This window comes from Trachypithecus francoisi, unplaced genomic scaffold (genome assembly GCF_009764315.1).
Source record: "Trachypithecus francoisi isolate TF-2019V2 unplaced genomic scaffold, Tfra_2.0 Lachesis_group6, whole genome shotgun sequence".
Lineage (NCBI taxonomy): Eukaryota > Metazoa > Chordata > Mammalia > Primates > Cercopithecidae > Trachypithecus > Trachypithecus francoisi.
The window spans coordinates 70,590,677-70,609,071 of record NW_022681471.1 but is presented as its reverse complement, the minus strand read 5'-3'; the positions used below and the strand labels follow the sequence as shown (position 1 = coordinate 70,609,071).

General features: G+C 39.5%; 1 protein-coding gene across 1 annotated transcript in view; it reads right to left on the bottom strand.

Moving 5' to 3' along the window:
- Positions 1–3,846: 3,846 nt before the first annotated feature.
- The window catches only part of LOC117077363 (phosphorylase b kinase regulatory subunit alpha, skeletal muscle isoform-like), a 149,495-nt gene continuing 134,946 nt past the window's right edge, over positions 3,847–18,395 (bottom strand). Inside the window, 4 exon segments of the mRNA XM_033201028.1 lie at positions 3,847–6,176; positions 7,746–7,946; positions 9,573–9,626; positions 18,068–18,238. Coding sequence (XP_033056919.1) covers positions 6,003–6,176; positions 7,746–7,946; positions 9,573–9,626; positions 18,068–18,238 — 600 coding nt within the window. The 3' untranslated portion in view covers positions 3,847–6,002.

The following is an 18,395-nucleotide window of genomic DNA, read 5'->3' as shown; positions in this document are numbered from 1 at the left end:
GTAGGGTGCTTAGACTACTTAATAAATAAGCATTAAGTACTAAATAACCGGTATTTAATAAATGGTAACTAGAATTCACCTTTGGTGGCATTTGAGAGGGTCTTAGAAGGTGGCTAAGATTTTGCTTGGTGAAGATAGGAGCCAGGAGAAGGCATGCTGACTAGAATGAACAGCATAAACAAAAACACAAAAGAGAAAATTTCTAGTCGAGTTTAGCTAAAAGGGCCAGATCATGACAAACATTGAATACCAGGCTAAAGAGAATAGACTACATTCTGTGGGAAATGGGAAAACACATTTAGACAGAAATAGTAAGGAAAAAAGATTTCTATAGTAGCAGTGTAGGAAAGATTAGTCATTAAAAGGCTAAGGGTAGTTAGAGTGCCACAATGGTCCAAATAAGAAGTGATAATGATTTAAAACTAGGGTGGGGGCAATGGGAACAAAGGAGAAATAATGTACAGGGTAAGTTCAACAGGACTTCTTTATTACTTGGATATTGGTGAGAGGGAGGAATATGGAAAAGGGTGCTGAAAACTCTTAAATGTAAACTCTGGTTAAGGAGAAGGCTAAAGGTAGCAATATAAGAAAGAGAGCAATCGGGAGGAAGAACTCATACAGTAGGGCAGAATGGACATAGATTCTGATTTTAAAAGTGTTGAAAAGTGTTTCAGAAATTAATGGGTTAAACAATTGCCGTGACACACACACACACACACACTTTTCCATATAAAGAGGAGAAAGCTGAAGTCATAAGAGTGGCTGATATAGCCAAGGGATGTGACTTTCTCCACTGGGATGCCTAATAGTCATATCCAACATTTTCAAAACCAAACTCCCAATTTCCCCATCCAAGTTCTTTCCATTCCTTTTCTATCTTTCATAGCTCAGTAAAGATACCAACGTCTATCCAGTTGCCTAAGTCAGAAACCTGGGAGTTATTTGGGTTTCTTCCTTTCCTTCACCTGCAGATTCAGTCCATCAGCAATTTCCATCGGTTCTACGTCAAAGACGTGCCTTAGACACATTCACTTCTCTCACTCTGTACTTCCACCACTATAGTCTGGATACTATTATCTCTCACTTGAACTTTCTGCAGTGTCTACCTGGGCTTTGCTTCCATTCTTGCTGCCTTACAACCCATTATCTTTGCAGCCACCAGAGTGAGCCTCCAAAAATAAGTAAATCAGATCATGTCACAAAACCTACCCTACACCCTGGTGAGGACCCCTGAGCTAGGAAGAAGAGTGTCATTTTTGGAAATGCCTGTGTGTAAGGGTTGAGAGGAGAAAAAGATGTCAGAAAGAAGACAAGGAACGATCAAAGACCCTTTTTGGTCATTAGAAACTCACTGGTGTCCTATGGAGGTAGGGGAGAAAGCCAGATTGTGGGGGTTTAAGAAGTGAAGCAAACAGTTAAATGTAGCTTCCTCTTTGAAAAACTGTGATTGTGAAAGGAAGGAGTTAGTCTAACAGCCTGAGGGGACGTCAGAGCCCGGACATTTTTTAAAGAGAAAACTGCACATGTTTATAGACAGGAGAAGCTAGAGGACTTGACTGAAAGGTGAGATCATGATGACTGGCAACATAAGGAGAAATGGGACTTGTCCTGGGCCTTCAGGGATAGGCAGCGGAAAGAGGGCAGGAGATGGACTGGCCAACTGACACCCTAAATTCTGGACTGTACTGGAATGACATGAAAAGGTCTTGTTTCATGTGTCCTTTCTGATCTAGTAACAAACGGCTGAATGGTTCTAAACCGGAAACACTATCCAAGTACCCTATGCAATGTGGCAAGGTGATTCAGCTATGGAGAAAGATAATTGTTGCACAATGCTCTGGAATTGGCAACCTATTCCTGCAGCTAATCTCAAAGGGAGGCTAGACGCTTGCTCATGGTTAAGAAAGCACAAATCCTGCCACAGGTCCCTCACCTCAATTTTCCACATTCGTAATACCCATGTGGTTCTTACATTGGGAAGAAATCCCTTCTCAATGTACTGTATTTGCAGTTGGAGGACTTGAGGTCAGAGGAAGTAGGTTCAATCTTGGCTTCAAAGCTTGCTAGGGTGAAGTTACTTGACTGGGCAAGTTACTTGACTCACTTTCCTCAATCATTATTGCTAAAGCTAACATTTGAACCGGTAAGTTCAGGTTGGGCTGTGCCATTTCTTTTGGTGCTTTCCCCTGCCTTTCCCCAGAAGGGGAGGCAAACAATTACAGGGGCACCACCCTTCAGTGAATGAGCAGTCTTCTCTGCTCATTTCACTATCTGTCCAGTGACACTTCAACTGTCTTCAACTGACCCTTGTTTTCACACCACTCCCTTAATGTCATTTCCCTTGGAGAGTGTAGTTGTTGAGAATGTGAACTCTAGAGTCAGACTGCATGGGTTCAAATTCCAGCTCTATCACTTATTAGATGATTGATTTGGGGCAATTTACTTAAACCCTCAGTGCCTCAGATCACATACTTGTAAGATGGAGATGGCAGTATCTATCTTACATGGCAATTGTGAAGACAAAATGGCTCATGCTAAGTGCCTATGTAACAGTGGCATTTGGTATGTGCTCAAATATTGGTTATTTAAGATCCATTATGCCAAATATTTCTATATTCGGTGGGGAAGGGAGTTTCCCCCCCACTGTCATCCTTAGCCCCATACCACTACTGCACAAGTACTATTAGTGGTTTGAGAATAAGTTCTTGGTTTTTTGGCTTAGCCTTAAAAGAAATCACACATTGGCTAAATATAGGGGTGACCATATCTTTCAAACTGAGACATTTTTTGAGAGTGACACAGTGTTATTGATAATTACGCCAGTAAGACAGGCATAAATGGGGGCTGTCCTGGACAAACCAACACCTGAGGTTACTCAAGTTAAAAAGGAAATGAAGACCAAATGTGGAAAATACGATACTTAATCTCTGCTGCATTAGTGCAGATACTAGGTACTTGGTAAACAGAAAAGGGAATGGCAGAGGTTTTGCCAGCTGTGGTGAAGAATGACTTTTGCCCCACCAGTTGTGTAAGATTCCCAGAATGTAGCAAAATTTCATTAACCAGGATGGAACTGTGGAGACAATGTTCATCCTTGCTGAATAAATCCTGTTATAGAAAAGGCTAACAAATAGCATAAACAAGATTCTGCCAAATATTTTTAATATTTAGAAAAACAAGTTGTTTTAAAATACCCTTCATTAGGGAAGAAGCACCATTTGCACACAATTGAAATGCTGAGTAAAAAAATCTGTTTTATTCATTCATCAGAAAATGTTCCCTACAGGCCAGGTGCGGTGGGTCGCGAGTGTCATCCCAACACTTTGGGAGGCCGAGGCAGGTGGATCACCTGAGGTCAAGAGTTCGAGACCAGCCTGGCCAACATGGTGAAACCCCATCTCTACTAAAAATACAAAAAAAATGAGCTGAGCGTGGTGGCACATGCCTGTGATCCCAGCTACTCGGAAGGCTGAGACAGGAGAATCGCTTGAATCCGGGAGGCAGCGGTTGCAGTGAGCCAAGATCAACCCACTGCACTCCAGCCTGGGCGACAGAGCAAGACTCCGTCTTAAAAACAGAAAAGAAAAGAAAATGTTCCCTATAGATGTCAATAAGCCCGTTTGAATTTAGTAACCCTTGTTTGAGTGGGTATGTATTTGAATGATTAAACTGCATTTCTTTACATATATTATCTAACATATTATAAATGTATTATATACTATATATGTACTATATATTAATATTATCTACTTCAACCCAATGAATGAGCTTTGACTGTACTGTATAATTAAGCAGAGTATGTAGAATAAAGCCATGAAATAAACTCCAATCACAAAAACACATGTAAAGTTTTACGCATTGGCACCAGACATGATTTAATTGGAAATTCTATTATTTATTCTATTTTCAAAACATAAGTGCTTTTTGAAAAAGTCTAACATGTCCTTTTAGTACCACACACTTAAAATGAACAAAATACAAGTAGAGTTTTCTTAAAAGTTGCTTTAAAAGTTAAATACCACTGTATGGGGACCATAATGACACAATTTCGTAAACTCAGAGAAATGCAGTCCTTCGAGTCAGTTCAGGTGAATGAGTGGATCTTTCGCCTGGGGCACTCCAGATATACTCCCTGAGATTGGTGGACACTTACAGCCAGTGAAAAGACAAATAGTTTCAGAACAGATTGTAAACTTTCTTTAAAAGTGACCAGAAAATAATGTAGTCAGAAAGCTACTTACTGTGCGTTTCCATTTGCTCTGAGAGAAGTGCTGAAAAGGTTGGCTGTACTCTCTTTGTTTCTACTATCTGTATTCTATCACCCTACTATATACTTACTTATTCATTATATTCATAAGATTGTCACTGGTTCTGCAAGAATTGTTTAGAGTCTCTCATCCCCACCCTCACCATTCCCATTATTGGGGGAAAACCTTAGAAATCCAAGATAAAGGAGGGGATTGAAGTAGGAAGTTATCTGAGTGCAAACAGGGAAGTTAGCAGAGTCTCTATGCACAATTCAGAAGAAGGAAAGTTAGGAGAAACATTTGTCAAGCAAGGTTACCTACACATGGGACCAAGGAAGAAGAATGAAAGCTATTCTTCCACCAACCTGTGTGTGTCAATCTGAGTCCACAGTTACACCCCCTCTCTCACATGCAACATTCTCACTCAGTCCATCAAATGTAGATACAGATTGACATACAGACACATCAAAACTGCTTACATTCATAAAAATTCCTATGTATGCTTACACACACACACACACACACGCATGCACAAATATGTGTCTTTATAAGAAACAGACATATGCCCACAGATACCATGTATACAGGGATATGTACACTAGAATTAGGAAGTGAAGATATACATGAAAAAGTTTAAGAATAGATGGGGGTGGGGTGTCAGGGAGTTGAGTTGGATGTGGTAGAAAGTAGGTGAGTGAGACAGAGACCAAGAGCACGTGAAAAGAATGCTAAGTAGAGCAGCTATAGACTGGACTGCTGAATTTATCTTTGCTGAAGACAGAGGCTTCAAATTATTGTCTGTGTTGTGTATTGGCCCATTTTTCAAAGGCAAGGATTAGGCACATTAGGCTGTCTTCAGGGAACTAAAGCCACCTCTGATTCCCTCTCTCTTCCCTATGTATGAGACATTGTCTAGGCATCTTTTCTTCTTTCCCTTCCTCTCTGGGGTTGGGCTCAGGGCTCCATTTCTCTGGGTTATTCTGCATTTTCTGCTGCAAATACATCTCTGAGTACCAACCACCTTTATAAAATGTGATTTCAAGTGTTAGTTCAGAAATTCTTAATTATGCACGCTGCACTTGCATTTTTGGATATTTCACCAAAGCGAGAGAGGCATTATATGTACAGACACAGAGAGGGCAACAGTAGAGACAATGATTCTACACAGAAACAATTTTATCACTCAGTGTGAGGCAACCTGTAAGTAAGGAAGAAAACCATGATCCAGTACTCTCTTTTCCTAAGAAAAGGCACTTAGAATAGGTCATTCTAATTTATAGAAGCATAAATATTTAACAATTTAGAGTTATTCATTTGAAATAATGTCCCAAAGTACCCACCACTCATATACACAATAAAATCACAAATAAGAAAAACCAAGCTTTAGGAATAAGTTATTATTAACACTTGCTCCCCAAACAGGAGTTAGAAAACTATGTTGGTAACAGATCTAGAGAATAAAAACACATGCAAACTTTTATGGATGATGAAAGAAATAAAGCCAGTCATGACAGGCCTGGTTGAGTGTTCATTATACTCATAAGATTGTCACTGGTTCTGCAAGTGAGCCTCCAGGTAAGTGTTCACTTCTTCTAAAGTAGTTAGTTTATCGAAAAAGTTCTCTCTTCTTGGGAAGGATGGGACAGAAAGGGGCAGGGTCAGAGTGATTAGGCAATAACACTTTAGTTCCATGCACAATCAACCGAGGCAGGCACCAGCTGTCAAAAGGCTCCCAGAAGCCAGGAATCAAAGCCCTCATTGCATGGCACAGATGCTGTGGGGCAGGAACTCCTGCACGTAGGTGGCGGCTGCCTTGGAGAGGTAGGTCATGGTGCCAAACCTGCCACTGGGTGCACTGTCATACAGAAGAGTACAGATGCCGGATGCGGGATCCTTTGCCAACATGATATCATCTGCGCCGAGGGTTTTCTGTTTGGTTTGTAAGGGTAGAAGAACACAGGTGAAAGGAAAAATTACTAATCCTACTAAGTAAAGACCTGATCAATATAATTCAGAACCTCCTCCCCAACACCAATTAGTTGGGCCCTAGGCTGTTTATCCAGGAAGAAATAGGATTATGGACGAAAGGGTGAATATGAGTTTGTATACAGGCATTTTTCACTAGGTCCCCAAATCATGCAAATTATTTAAAAATTATTAATTGTTTAGAATTTTCCCCATTGTGATCAATTTCTAAAAGTTAAATATAATCATTAATCTATTGAGTCATACCTATTAATAGACAAATGTTAACACAAATCACTCTAGTGGAGTTCGGTCTGACTCCTTCTAGTACTACTAACTTCAGCTTGTATTCTTTTATGCTTCATTTGATCGTGATTTCTTTCTAAGACGACTTAATTCAAATAGACTAAGTTTTCTGCGGATAGAGGTCTATGCCTAAAAGGGAACACATTTTTAGATACATGGACTGACAGCAATCCAGAATATTGAAAAACCTGGATACTTTTCTTTTGCATCTCCTCCCAAGGGCTAACAGAATGAAAACACCAATTATATGTTTTGAAAATTTTCTTATTGCCAACAGTACCTGTCCTTCACTTATGTGCCCTGTTAATACAGGCAACATTTGGGACACTTTCAATAGCTTGTATTTTTGAATGTGGATAATTTCCTGGAAGAAGATTTTTTTTTTTTTTTTTTTCTGAGACGGAGTCTCGCTCTGTCGCCCAGGCTGGAGTGCAGTGGCCGGATCTCAGCTCACTGTAAGCTCCGCCTCCCAGGTTTACGCCATTCTCCTGCCTCAGCCTCCCGAGTAGCTGGGACTACAGGCTCCCGCCACCTCGCCCGGCTAGTTTTTGTATTTTTAGTAGAGACGGGGTTTCACCGTGTTAGCCAGGATGGTCTCGATCTCCTGACCTCGTGATCCGCCCGTCTCGGCCTCCCAAAGTGCTGGGATTACAGGCTTGAGCCACTGCGCCCGGCCCAGGAAGAAGATTTATTAAGAAAATAAGAAAAATGTAGGAATAAAAGTTTCACTTTTAAAAAAAAATTTTTTTTTATTATACATTAAGTTCTAGGGTACATGTCCTTTCTTATTTTCCTATAGGTGAGTAGCAAAAGCAAAAGCAAAGCAAAACCAAAACCAAATCTCTTGTCCTTAATAGTTCAGAAAGGACATGCCATCCAATAGTTTCTTATTAGGTCCTTAAAGCTACAAAAAGCATTGTGATCAGAAATTTGAAATATGATGCTAATGGTATGCTTCAAGGCCTTTCAGGGAAAAGCATAAAGCCTCCTGAGTTCCAGGCAACTTTACCCTCTAACACAAACCACAAAACACATGGTAAAAGACAGAGGTCTTCCTGCTGTCTACTTCTTTTGCAAACAGAGCTCAGAGCTGCTACAAACGAGGCCCAGAAAAGAAGTATGAGGAGGAGGGCACAAGAAAGTGACCATGGTTCCTCAAAGACCTCTGAATGTCATCAGGTTAGAGTAAAAACATTTCTCTGTTGAGAAAACAACAGGTTTGCCTACCTGTTCTTGAAGGAACAAGTCATTGGCAATATGCACTATCTTTTCCACAGCAATGATGCTTCCGATGCTATGAATTTCAATATCTGCCAACATGGTGAGGACAAGGATGGCTTCAACCAACAGCTGGCGGTACTCTGGCTGAGGTACACGATTCAGGACAGACTCCACATGAACAGAGAATTTAATCTCACCTGGAGTCATCTGTGATAGAGAAAAAGAAAATCACTTCCTAAGAGTCCATCATCCAGGAGACATCAATCACCTGCTCTGAAAGGCAGTAAAAACACTGTAGCCGTGAGCATCGATTCAGCCCCCTTCAAAATAATTGAATAAGTAAACTGGTTCAATCTTTTTGGAAGGCAATCTGGCAATGCATAACAAGAGCCATGAGTGTCCATGCCCTCTAACCCATAATCCTATTTCTGAGAGTTCATCCTAAGATAGTAATTCAAAAGAATGAAAGCTCCATATAGAAAAGTACTTATAGTAGCTTTAATCACAAGTGTAAAACTAGAGGTAACCTAAACATGGGAATGGCATATCACGGCAAGCAACTTCATGAGTTTTTACATGACTGTTTATTAAAATCTGATGACTGTAAATAAAGGAAAAACTTGGGTAAAACTTAAAATTGTATATATAACACATAAAAATTAGAATTATGTAAAACATTGTATACTATTAGATTAAAAAGGGCATTAAGAAATGTAAAGTTATTTGGGGGTGAAGGGGATTGAGAAGTATGTTTTGGTAAACTTGTGTTGAGTATATCCTCTAGGGAGGCAATGTAGATTTGGAGTATAAAGACTTGGGTTTAAGTCTTATCTTTGTTAGTTACTAGTTATACAACCTTAGACAATTAATCTCTAAATTTGTTTCTTTATCCATAAATTAGGAATCATAATTCCTTCTTTACTGTTTTACATAATGGTGTTTAAGACCAAATTTAAAAATGTAAAAATAATGTTTGGAGACTCTTAAAGGTACTATTCAGGTATGTATTATTAATTATATGAACATTTCACTCTTGCTTAAATGTAGAGAAAAGACAAATGGGGGACATAGCATTCTTGATTAGAGAAAAGGCTTGTAGGCAATAGTGAAGCCCTGAAGCATAGCATTAGCTTTCTGTACCTTTCCCCCAAGATCCTATCTGCAACAACCCCAGCATTTTTGAGAACTTTCTACTATTGAATCTTACTACTTCTATCATGCTAACACTAGCTCCTTTGTTGAATCTGTGTAAAAGCTAGTTTTATAATTTCTGTGTGATTTGGACAAAAAGGAAAATATAAAAGCATCTGATAATCTGTGTCTGTGGTTCATGGTAATGGTTTTCAACCACGGTTATATATCAGAATCATTCTACAGATTAAAAAAAATACAGATGCTATGCTCACTTCCCATCCCTGGAGATCCTAATCCACTAAATTGGAAATTGGAACCCAGGTTACCCCAACATATAGTTGTAGCTAACAACCACTGGTTTATGTTCTAATGGTCTACAAACATCCTACTAGAGAAAGGTGGGAATGTGAAGGATGGGGCACATGAGAAGTCATGCATTCTTAGATTCTATCCCTCTGCCTTATCTAACCCTCACAACACTCACATAAGACAGCCTAATTTAAACAACCATTAAAAGAATTTGTCTTCATATAAAGTAATCCATAATTATTCTATAATATTATCTTTCAATTAAAAAATTCTCTTTTCTTCAAATGCATTTCATGTTCAGTTGATTTATAAAAGCATAGAGTGATCACTGGAATACTTTAGCCAGAAAAGTTATCCAGTCACATAAATGTGCAAGACAGAGACTCTTACCTCTCTAGTGGTAGAAGAAGGAAGGACAAACCCTTCTACAGAAAGTCCGTGACACTGCAAAACAGAAAATAAACCATGTCACCAAAAACCATATCATCAAGGATAGACTAACAACGTGGAGGCTGTAAGGAGACACTGTATTTCTAAGTGTGCTTCATGTGGTATATGCTGAGTAATCACAGGCCAGCAAGGGGCTCTGCAGTCCAAGTATCCTTGCCATGGGTTGTGATTCCTAAGTGCCGAGATGCAGGATTGGACTGTAGGAGACCTAAGGTTCATCCTCTACTTAGGGAAATGGAATGGGTAGGAAAGTTCCATCTTTTGGGATAGACTAGTCCCAAATATTCAGAGACTATGTAGAAAGATATCATACTTGGTCCCAGGGCCATCACAACCAGGCCTTTGAAAAAATTTTTAGGCCATAGGAAAAAACTCAAGACATGCATTTATTTATTTACTTATTTTTAGTGAGCAGAAGTTTTTTTTTTTAATCCTTGTATTTTTTTTTTTATTATTATACTTTAAGTTCTAGGGTACATGTGCACAACATGCAGGTTGGTTACATATGTATACATGTGCCATTTTGGTGTGCTGCACCCGTTAACTCGTCATTTACATTAGGTATAGCTCATAATGCTCTCCCTCCCCTCTCTCCCCACCCCATGACAGATCCCAGTGTGTGATGTTCCCCACCCTGTGTCCAAGTGTTCTCACTGTTCAATTCCCACCTATGAGTGAGAACATGCGGTGTTTGGTTTTCTGTCCTTGCGATAGGGTTTGGTGAGCAAAAATTTTATTTACATGTTGTATCCATAAGCAGATATATATATATTCTTATACAATTAATTTCGAAAAATGTGTAAGAAATTACTATAATTTGTTAATAAACCAAAACACATATTAAAATCAAGGGATTTTAGGTAATTCATTTTGTGGTGTTCTCAGTACAAATGGTACACACCTGATTTGAAATATATAAAAAGTATAAACTACAGCAGTCCAAAATGCAAGTATTAATTTCATGGCACACCAACAGCTATGAAATTTGTTTAACCCAACATGTATGCTTATCACAACATTCTATAAGAATTTTTCATCTGTGAATGTAGAGTTTGGATCACTTTTCAGAAATGGCAAGTATGCATTTTGCCATGTTATGATTAATAAAAAGGATGTTTATTAGAAACCTTGGGTCTCCATTCCAAGATGGCCAAATAGGAACAGCTCTGGTCTGCAGCTCCCAGCGTGATCAACACAGAAGATGGGTGATTTCTGCATTTCCAACTGAGGTACCTGGTTCATCTTATTGGGACTGGTTGGACACTGGGTGCAGTCCACAGAGGGAAAGCCAAAACAGGGCGGGGCATCACCTCACCCGGGAAGCACAGGGAGTTGTGGGATTTCCCTTTCCTAGCCAAGGGGAGCCGTGACAGACTGTACCTGGAAAAATCAAGACATTCCCACCCAAATACTGTGCTTTTCCAATGGTCTTAGCAAATGGCACACCAGGAGATTATATCCCGTGCCTGGTTCGGCAGGTCTCATGCCCACCAAGCCTTGCTCACGGCTAGCCCAGCAGTCTGAGATCGAACTGTAAGGCGGCAGCCTGGCTGGGGAAGGGGCGTCTACCATTGCTGAGGCGTGAGTAGGTAAACGAAGCTGCCAGGGAAGCTGGAACTGGGTGGAGCCCACCTCAGCTCAGCAAGGCCTGTTGCCTCTGTATATTCCACCTCTGGGGGCAGGGCATAGCTGAATAAAAGGTAGCAGACAGCTTCTGCAGACTTGAAAGTCCCTGTCTGACAGCTCTCAAGAGAGCAGTGGTTCTCCCAGCATGGTGTTTGAGCTCTGAGAAAGTACAGACTGCCTCCTCAAGTGGGTCCCTGACCACCCCCCCCCGGGTAGCTTAACTGGGAGACACCTCCTAGTAGGGGTTGAGTGACACCTCATATAGGCAGGTGCCCCCAAGACGAACCTTCCAGAGGAAGGATCAGGCAGCAGTATTTGCTGTTCTGCAGCCTCTGCTGGTGATAACCAGCCAAACAGGGTCTGGAGTGGACCTCCTGCAAACTCTAACAGACCTGCAGCTGAGGGACCTGACTGTTAGAAGGAAAACTAACAAACAGAAAGGAATAGCATCAACATCAACAGAAAGGACATCCACAACAAAACCCCATCTGTAGGTCACCAACATCAAAGACCAAAGGTAGATAAAACCACAAAGATGGGGAGAAACCAGAGCAGAAAAGCTGAAAATTCTAAAAACCAGAGCGCTTCTTCTCCTCCAAAGGATCGCAGCTCCTCACCAGCAACGGAACAAAGCTGGATGGAGAATGACTCTGAAGAGCTGACAGAAGTAGGCTTCAGTACCTGAAACTGACAGGGAGAATGGAACCAAGTTGGAAAACACTCTTAAGGATATTAGCCAGCAGAACTTCCCCAACCTAGCAAGGCAGGTCAACATTCAAATTCAGGAAATACAGAGAACACCACAAAGATACTTCTCAAAAAGAGCAACACCAAGACACATAATTGTCAGATTCACCAAGGTTGAAATGAAGGAAAAAATGTTAAGGGCAGCCAGAGAGAAAGGTTGGGTTACCCACAAAGGGAAGCCCACCAGACTAACAGCGGATGTCTTGGCAGAAACTCTACTAGTGAGAAGAGAGTGGGGGCCAATATTCAACATTCTTAAAGAAAATAAATTTCAACCCAGAATTTCATATCCAGCCATACTAAGCTTCATAAGTGAAGGAGAAATAAAATCCTTTACAAATAAACAAATGCTGACAGATTTTGTCACCACCAGGCCTGCCTTACAAGAGAGCCTGAAGGAAGCAATAAACATGGAAAGGAACAACCAGTACCAGCCACTGCAAAAATATGCCAAACTGTAAAGACTATCAATGCTAGAAAGAAACGGCATCAACCAACAAGCAAAATAACTAGCTAACATTATAATGACAGGATCAAATTCACACATAACTATATTAACCTTAATGTAAATGGGCTAAATGCTCCAATTAAAAGACACAGACTGGCAAATTGGATAAGGAGTCAAGACCCATCAGTGTGCTGTATTCAGGAAACCCATCTGACGTGCAGAGACACACATAGGCTCAAAACAAAGGGATGGAAAAAGATCTGCCAAGCAAACGGAAAGCAAAAAAAAGCAGGGGTTGCAATCCTAGTCTCTGATAAAACAGACTTTAAACCACCAAAGATCAAAAGAGACAAAGAAGGCCATTACATAATGGTAAAGGGATCAATTCAACAAGAAGAGCTAACTATCCTTAATATACATGCACCCAATACAGGAGCACCCAGATTCATAAAGCAAGTCCTTAGAGACCTACAAAGAGACTCAGACTCCCACACAATAATGGGAGACTTTAACATCCCACTGTCAATATTAGACATATCAATGAGACAAGATTAACAAGGATATCCAGGACTTAAACTCAGCTCTGCACCTAGCAGACCTAATAGACATCTACAGAACTCTCCACCCCAAACCAACGGAATATACATTCTTCTCAGCACCACATCACACTTATTCCAAAATTGACCACATAGTTGGAAGTAAAGCACTTCTCAGCAAATGTAAAAGAGCAGAAATCACAACAAACTGTCTCTCAGACCACAGTGCAACCAAATTAGAACTCAGGATTAAGAAACTAACTCAAAACGGCACAAATACATGGAAACTGAACAACCTGCTCCTGAATGACTACTAGGTAAACAACGAAATGAAGGCAGAAAGAAAGATGCTGTTTGAAACCAATGGGAACAAAGACACAAAGTACCAGAATCTCTGGGACACACTTAAAGCAGTGTGTAGAGGGAAATTTATAGCACTAAATGCCCACAAGAGAAAGCAGGAAAGATCTAAAATGGACACTGAAACATCACAATTAAAAGAACTAGAGAAGCAAGAGTAAACAAATTCACAAGCTAGCAGAAGACAAGAAATAACTAAGATCAGAGCAGAACTGAAGGAGATAGAGACACAAAAAACCCTTCAAAAGATCAACGAATCCAGGAGCTGTGTTTTTGAAAAGATCAATACAATTGATAGACCACTAGCAAGACTAATAAAGAAGAAAAGAGAGAAGAATCAAATAGACACAATAAAAAATGATAAAGGGGATATCACCACCGATCCCACAGAAATACAAAATACCATCAGAGAATACTATGAACACCTCTGTGCAAATAAACTAGAAAATCTAGAAGAAATGGATAAATTCCTGGACATACACACCCTCCCAAGACGAAACCAGGAAGAAACTGAATCTCTGAATAGACCAATAACAGGCTCTGAAATTGAGGCAATAATTAATAGCCTACCAACCAAAAAAAAGTCCAGGACCAGATGGATGCACAGCCAAATTCTACCAGAGGTATAAAGAGGAGCTGGTACCATTCCTTCTGAAACTATTCCAATCAATAGAAAAAGAGGGAATCCTCCCTAACTCATTTATGAGGCCAACGTCATCCTGATACCAAGCCTGGCAGAGCACAACAAAAAAAGAGAATGTTAGACCGATATGCCTGATGAACATCGATGCGAAAATCCTCAATAAAATACTGGCAAACCAAATCCAGCAGGACGTCAAAAAGCTTATCCACCATGATCAAGTCGGCTTCATCCCTAGGATGCAGGGCTGCTTCAACATACGCAAATCAATAAAGGTAATCCATCACATAAATAGAACCATCGACAAAAACCACATTATTAACTCAATAGATGCAGAAAAGGCCTTTGACAAAATTCAAAAGCCCTTCATGATAAAAACTCTCAATAAACTAGGTATTGATGGAACACATCTCAAAATAATGAGAGCTATTTATGACAAACCCACAGCCAATATCATACTGAATGGGCAAAAATTGGAAGCATTCCCTTTCAAAACTGGCACAAGACAGGGATGCCCTCTCTCACCACTCCTATTCAACATAGTATTGGAAGTTCTGGCCAGGGCAATCAGGCAGGAGAAAGAAATAAAGGGTATTCAATTAGGAAAAGAGGAAGTCAAATTGTCCCTGTTTGCAGATGACATGATTGTATATTTAGAAAACCCCATCGTCTCAGCTCAAAATCCCCTTAAGCTGATAAGCAACTTCAGCAAAGTCTCAGGATACAAAATCAATGTGCAAAAATCACGAGCATTCCTATACACTAATAATAGACAAACAGAGATCCAAATCATGAGTGAACTCTCATTCTTGATTGCTACAAAGAGAATAAAATACCTAGGAATACAACATAAAAGGGATGTGAAGGACCCCTTCAAGGAGAACTACAAACCACTGCTCAACAAAATAAAAGAGGACACAAACAAATGGAAGAACACTCCCTGCTCATGGATAGGAAGAATCAATATCATGAAAATGGCCATACTGCCCAAGATAATTTATAGATTCAATATCATCCCCATCAAGCTACCAATGACTTTCTTCAAAGAACTGGAAAAAACTGCTTTGAAGTTCATATGGAACCAAAAAAGAGCCCGCATTGCCAAGTCAATCCTAAGAAAAAGAACAAAGCTGGAGGCATCATGCTACCTGACTTCAAACTATACTACAAGGCTACAGTAACCAAAACAGCATGGTACTGGTACCAAAACAGAGATATAGACCAATGGAACAGGACAGAGCCCTCAGAAATAACACCGCACACCTACAACCATCTGATCTTTGACAAACCTGAGAGAAACAAGAAATGGGGAAAGGATTCCCTATTTAATAAATGGTGCTGGGAAAACTGGCTAGCCATATGTAGAAAGCTGAAACTGGATCCCTTCCTTACACCTTATACAAAAATTGATTCAAGATGGATTAAAGACTTATATGTTAGACCTAAAACCATAAAAACCCTAGAAGAAAACCTAGGCAATACCATTCAGGACATAGGCATGGGCAAGGACTTCATGTCTAAAACACCAAAAGCAATGGCAACAAAAGCCAAAATTGACAAATGGGATCTAATTAAACTAAAGAGCTTCTGCACAGCAAAAGAAACTATCATCAGAGTGAACAGGCAACCTACAGAATGGGAGAAAATTTTTGCAATCTACCCATCTGACAAAGGGCTAATATCCAGAATCTACAAAGAACTTAAACAAATTTACAAGAAAAAAAAACAAAACATCAAAAAGTGGGCAAAGGATATGAACAGACACTTCTCAAAAGAAGACATTTATGCAGCCAACAGACACGAAAAAATGCTCATCATCACTGGTTATCAGAGAAATTGAAATCAAAACCCCAGTGAGATACCATCTCACACCAGTTAGAATGGTGATCATTAAAAAGTCAGGAAACAACAGGTGCTGGAGAGGATGTGGAGAAACAGGAACGCTTTTACACGGTTGGTGGGACTGTAAACTAGTTCAATCATTGTGTGGAAGACAGTGTGGCGATTCCTCAAGGATCTAGATCTAGAAATACAATTTGACCCAGCAATCCCATTACTGGGTATATACCCAAAGGATTATAAATCATGCTACTATAAAGACACATGCACACGTATGTTTACTGTGGCACTATTCACAACAGCAAAGACTTGGAACCAACCCAAATGTCCATCAATGATAGACTAGTTTAAGAAAATGTGGCACATATACACCATGAAATAGTATGCAGCCATAAAAAAGGATGAGTTCATGTCCTTTGCAGGGACATGGATGAAGCTGGAAACCATCATTCTCAGCAAACTATCACAAGGACAGAAAACCAAACACGACATGTTCTCACTCATAGGTGGGAATTGAACAATGAGAACACTTGGTCACAGGGTGGGGAACATCATACACCAGGGCCTGTCATGGGGTGGGGGTCGGGGGGAGGGATAGCACTGGGAGAAATACCTAATGTAAATGATGGGTTGATGGGTGCAGTGGGCCAGCATAGCACATGTATACCTATGTAACGAGCCTGCACATTGTGCTTGTGTACCCTAGAACTTAAAGTATAGTAATAATAAAAAAATTTTTAAAAAACCTTTACAGAATTTAAAGAGTATTCATGCAAATCAAATTCGTCGTTCCTAGCACACCAATACTTTTGGAATTTTAAAGTCATTTATAGAACTGGCTGTTGTTCCTTATTACAGTATTCAACAAAGCTATCTGTCGCTGGGTATAACTCTAAGTATCTTTGTAACAATGCTTTCAGAAATGCCAATTTTAATTACTGTACATTGCATGTTGTATATGACAGATATTGGTTTATGAATGATTCAAAATAATATATTTTCATTTAAATTTTAAGTGCTTTTCTCTGAATATGAAGTCTTAATCTGAAAATGAAATCAAGACATGCATTTATCAGACATGTATCATTACTACATTTTCTAGTTAAGCATCCCATCCCCCATAAATACTCTTAGCCTGCTCTTGTTTTTCCATAGTACTTATTGTCTTTTAACATTCTAGATACTTCGCTTATTTACTGTTTATTATTTATAATTTGTTTCTCCCTAGTAGAATATAAGTTCAAGGAGAATGAAGATTATTATCTGTTTTGTTCTTTGCTGTATGAGCACATAGAACATTGCCATAATCCATGCATAACTGAAGAGATAAAATTATATTTATCACCACTGTGCTATAGAAGTTAGCTGCAAAAAAAGCAAGTTCTCAGTACTCTTCAAAAGGAAGATTGCCAGAGCCCATAGTCTGAGGAATCAACTTTTACCTTTCCAAAAGATCACCTGATTCTGTCCTTGGAAGAATAGCAGTGCCCAGAGGGGAAAAAACATAACTAAAGGGTTTGAAGTCCTGGATGAAGTGAACTTCAGGTCCTATTAAAGCCAATGATGTAGAAAGTGGCACCTAAGACACTATGAATGAGACCTATGCATGAGCACAATAGTCTACTTGGCCCTCTAAAACTGTCAACACCATAATAGTGTAACATGCCCTTAAATTTCTTTGGCCAAATAGGCCTTCAAAAAAAAAAAATGTTGGTCACATCAAAGAGTCTCTGAACTATTACCATCATTATGACTTTGCATTTATTTAGTAATTTTCATCCAAGAAAAAATATAGGTAAGAGCTTCTAACACAAACTCCCCAAGTACTGCATTTGTTTTACTCTACTGATACTTGGTTATGAATAGCACGTTGCTACAAATAACATTTACAACCCTCCACAGCTACATAGAAAGTTAGCTCTTTAGTACCAAATTCATTTGATTAGCAGCAAATGTATTACAATGTCCAACTGTGGCCAAAAGCAGAGAAGTGATGATTTTAAAAGTCCAATTTAGAAACAAGACTACGGCAACAATAATAGAAAGAGATTAAATTACTAATAATGCCACAATAACAAATCAACTGTTTCATTTTTATGTTTTCTCCTTGGTTTTGTCTATATGAGTTATGACTTTTACATAATTGCAGTGATTATATTACAGTCATGTCATATCCCTGCCAAGGAGACTGAGAATTTCAAGGGGGAAAAATGAGACATCAATAATGCATTATGCTCACCTTCTGCAAAACTTTCCATACTTTTTGATAAAATCCAACTGGGACTCTATTCAGTGCCCCATCCAGCCTTCTTCGGCGTTGCCACTGACCTTGACGACTATCTTTAGGTGACTGCTGATCATATGCACCAGGAAAGGACCCACTACTTGGAGTCATAGAGGTTCCAGGTGACTTGGAAGAGGAGAGGAAAGAACATCAATCAAAAGTTATCTCTGTTTCTATGATAAAGTCTTTGAACTTTATAGTGAACAATAAACATACTCTGCAGAATTATAAACCAAATATTAAGTGGAGCAGCAAAGATCAAGAGGTTATAGAGAAGCTAGTA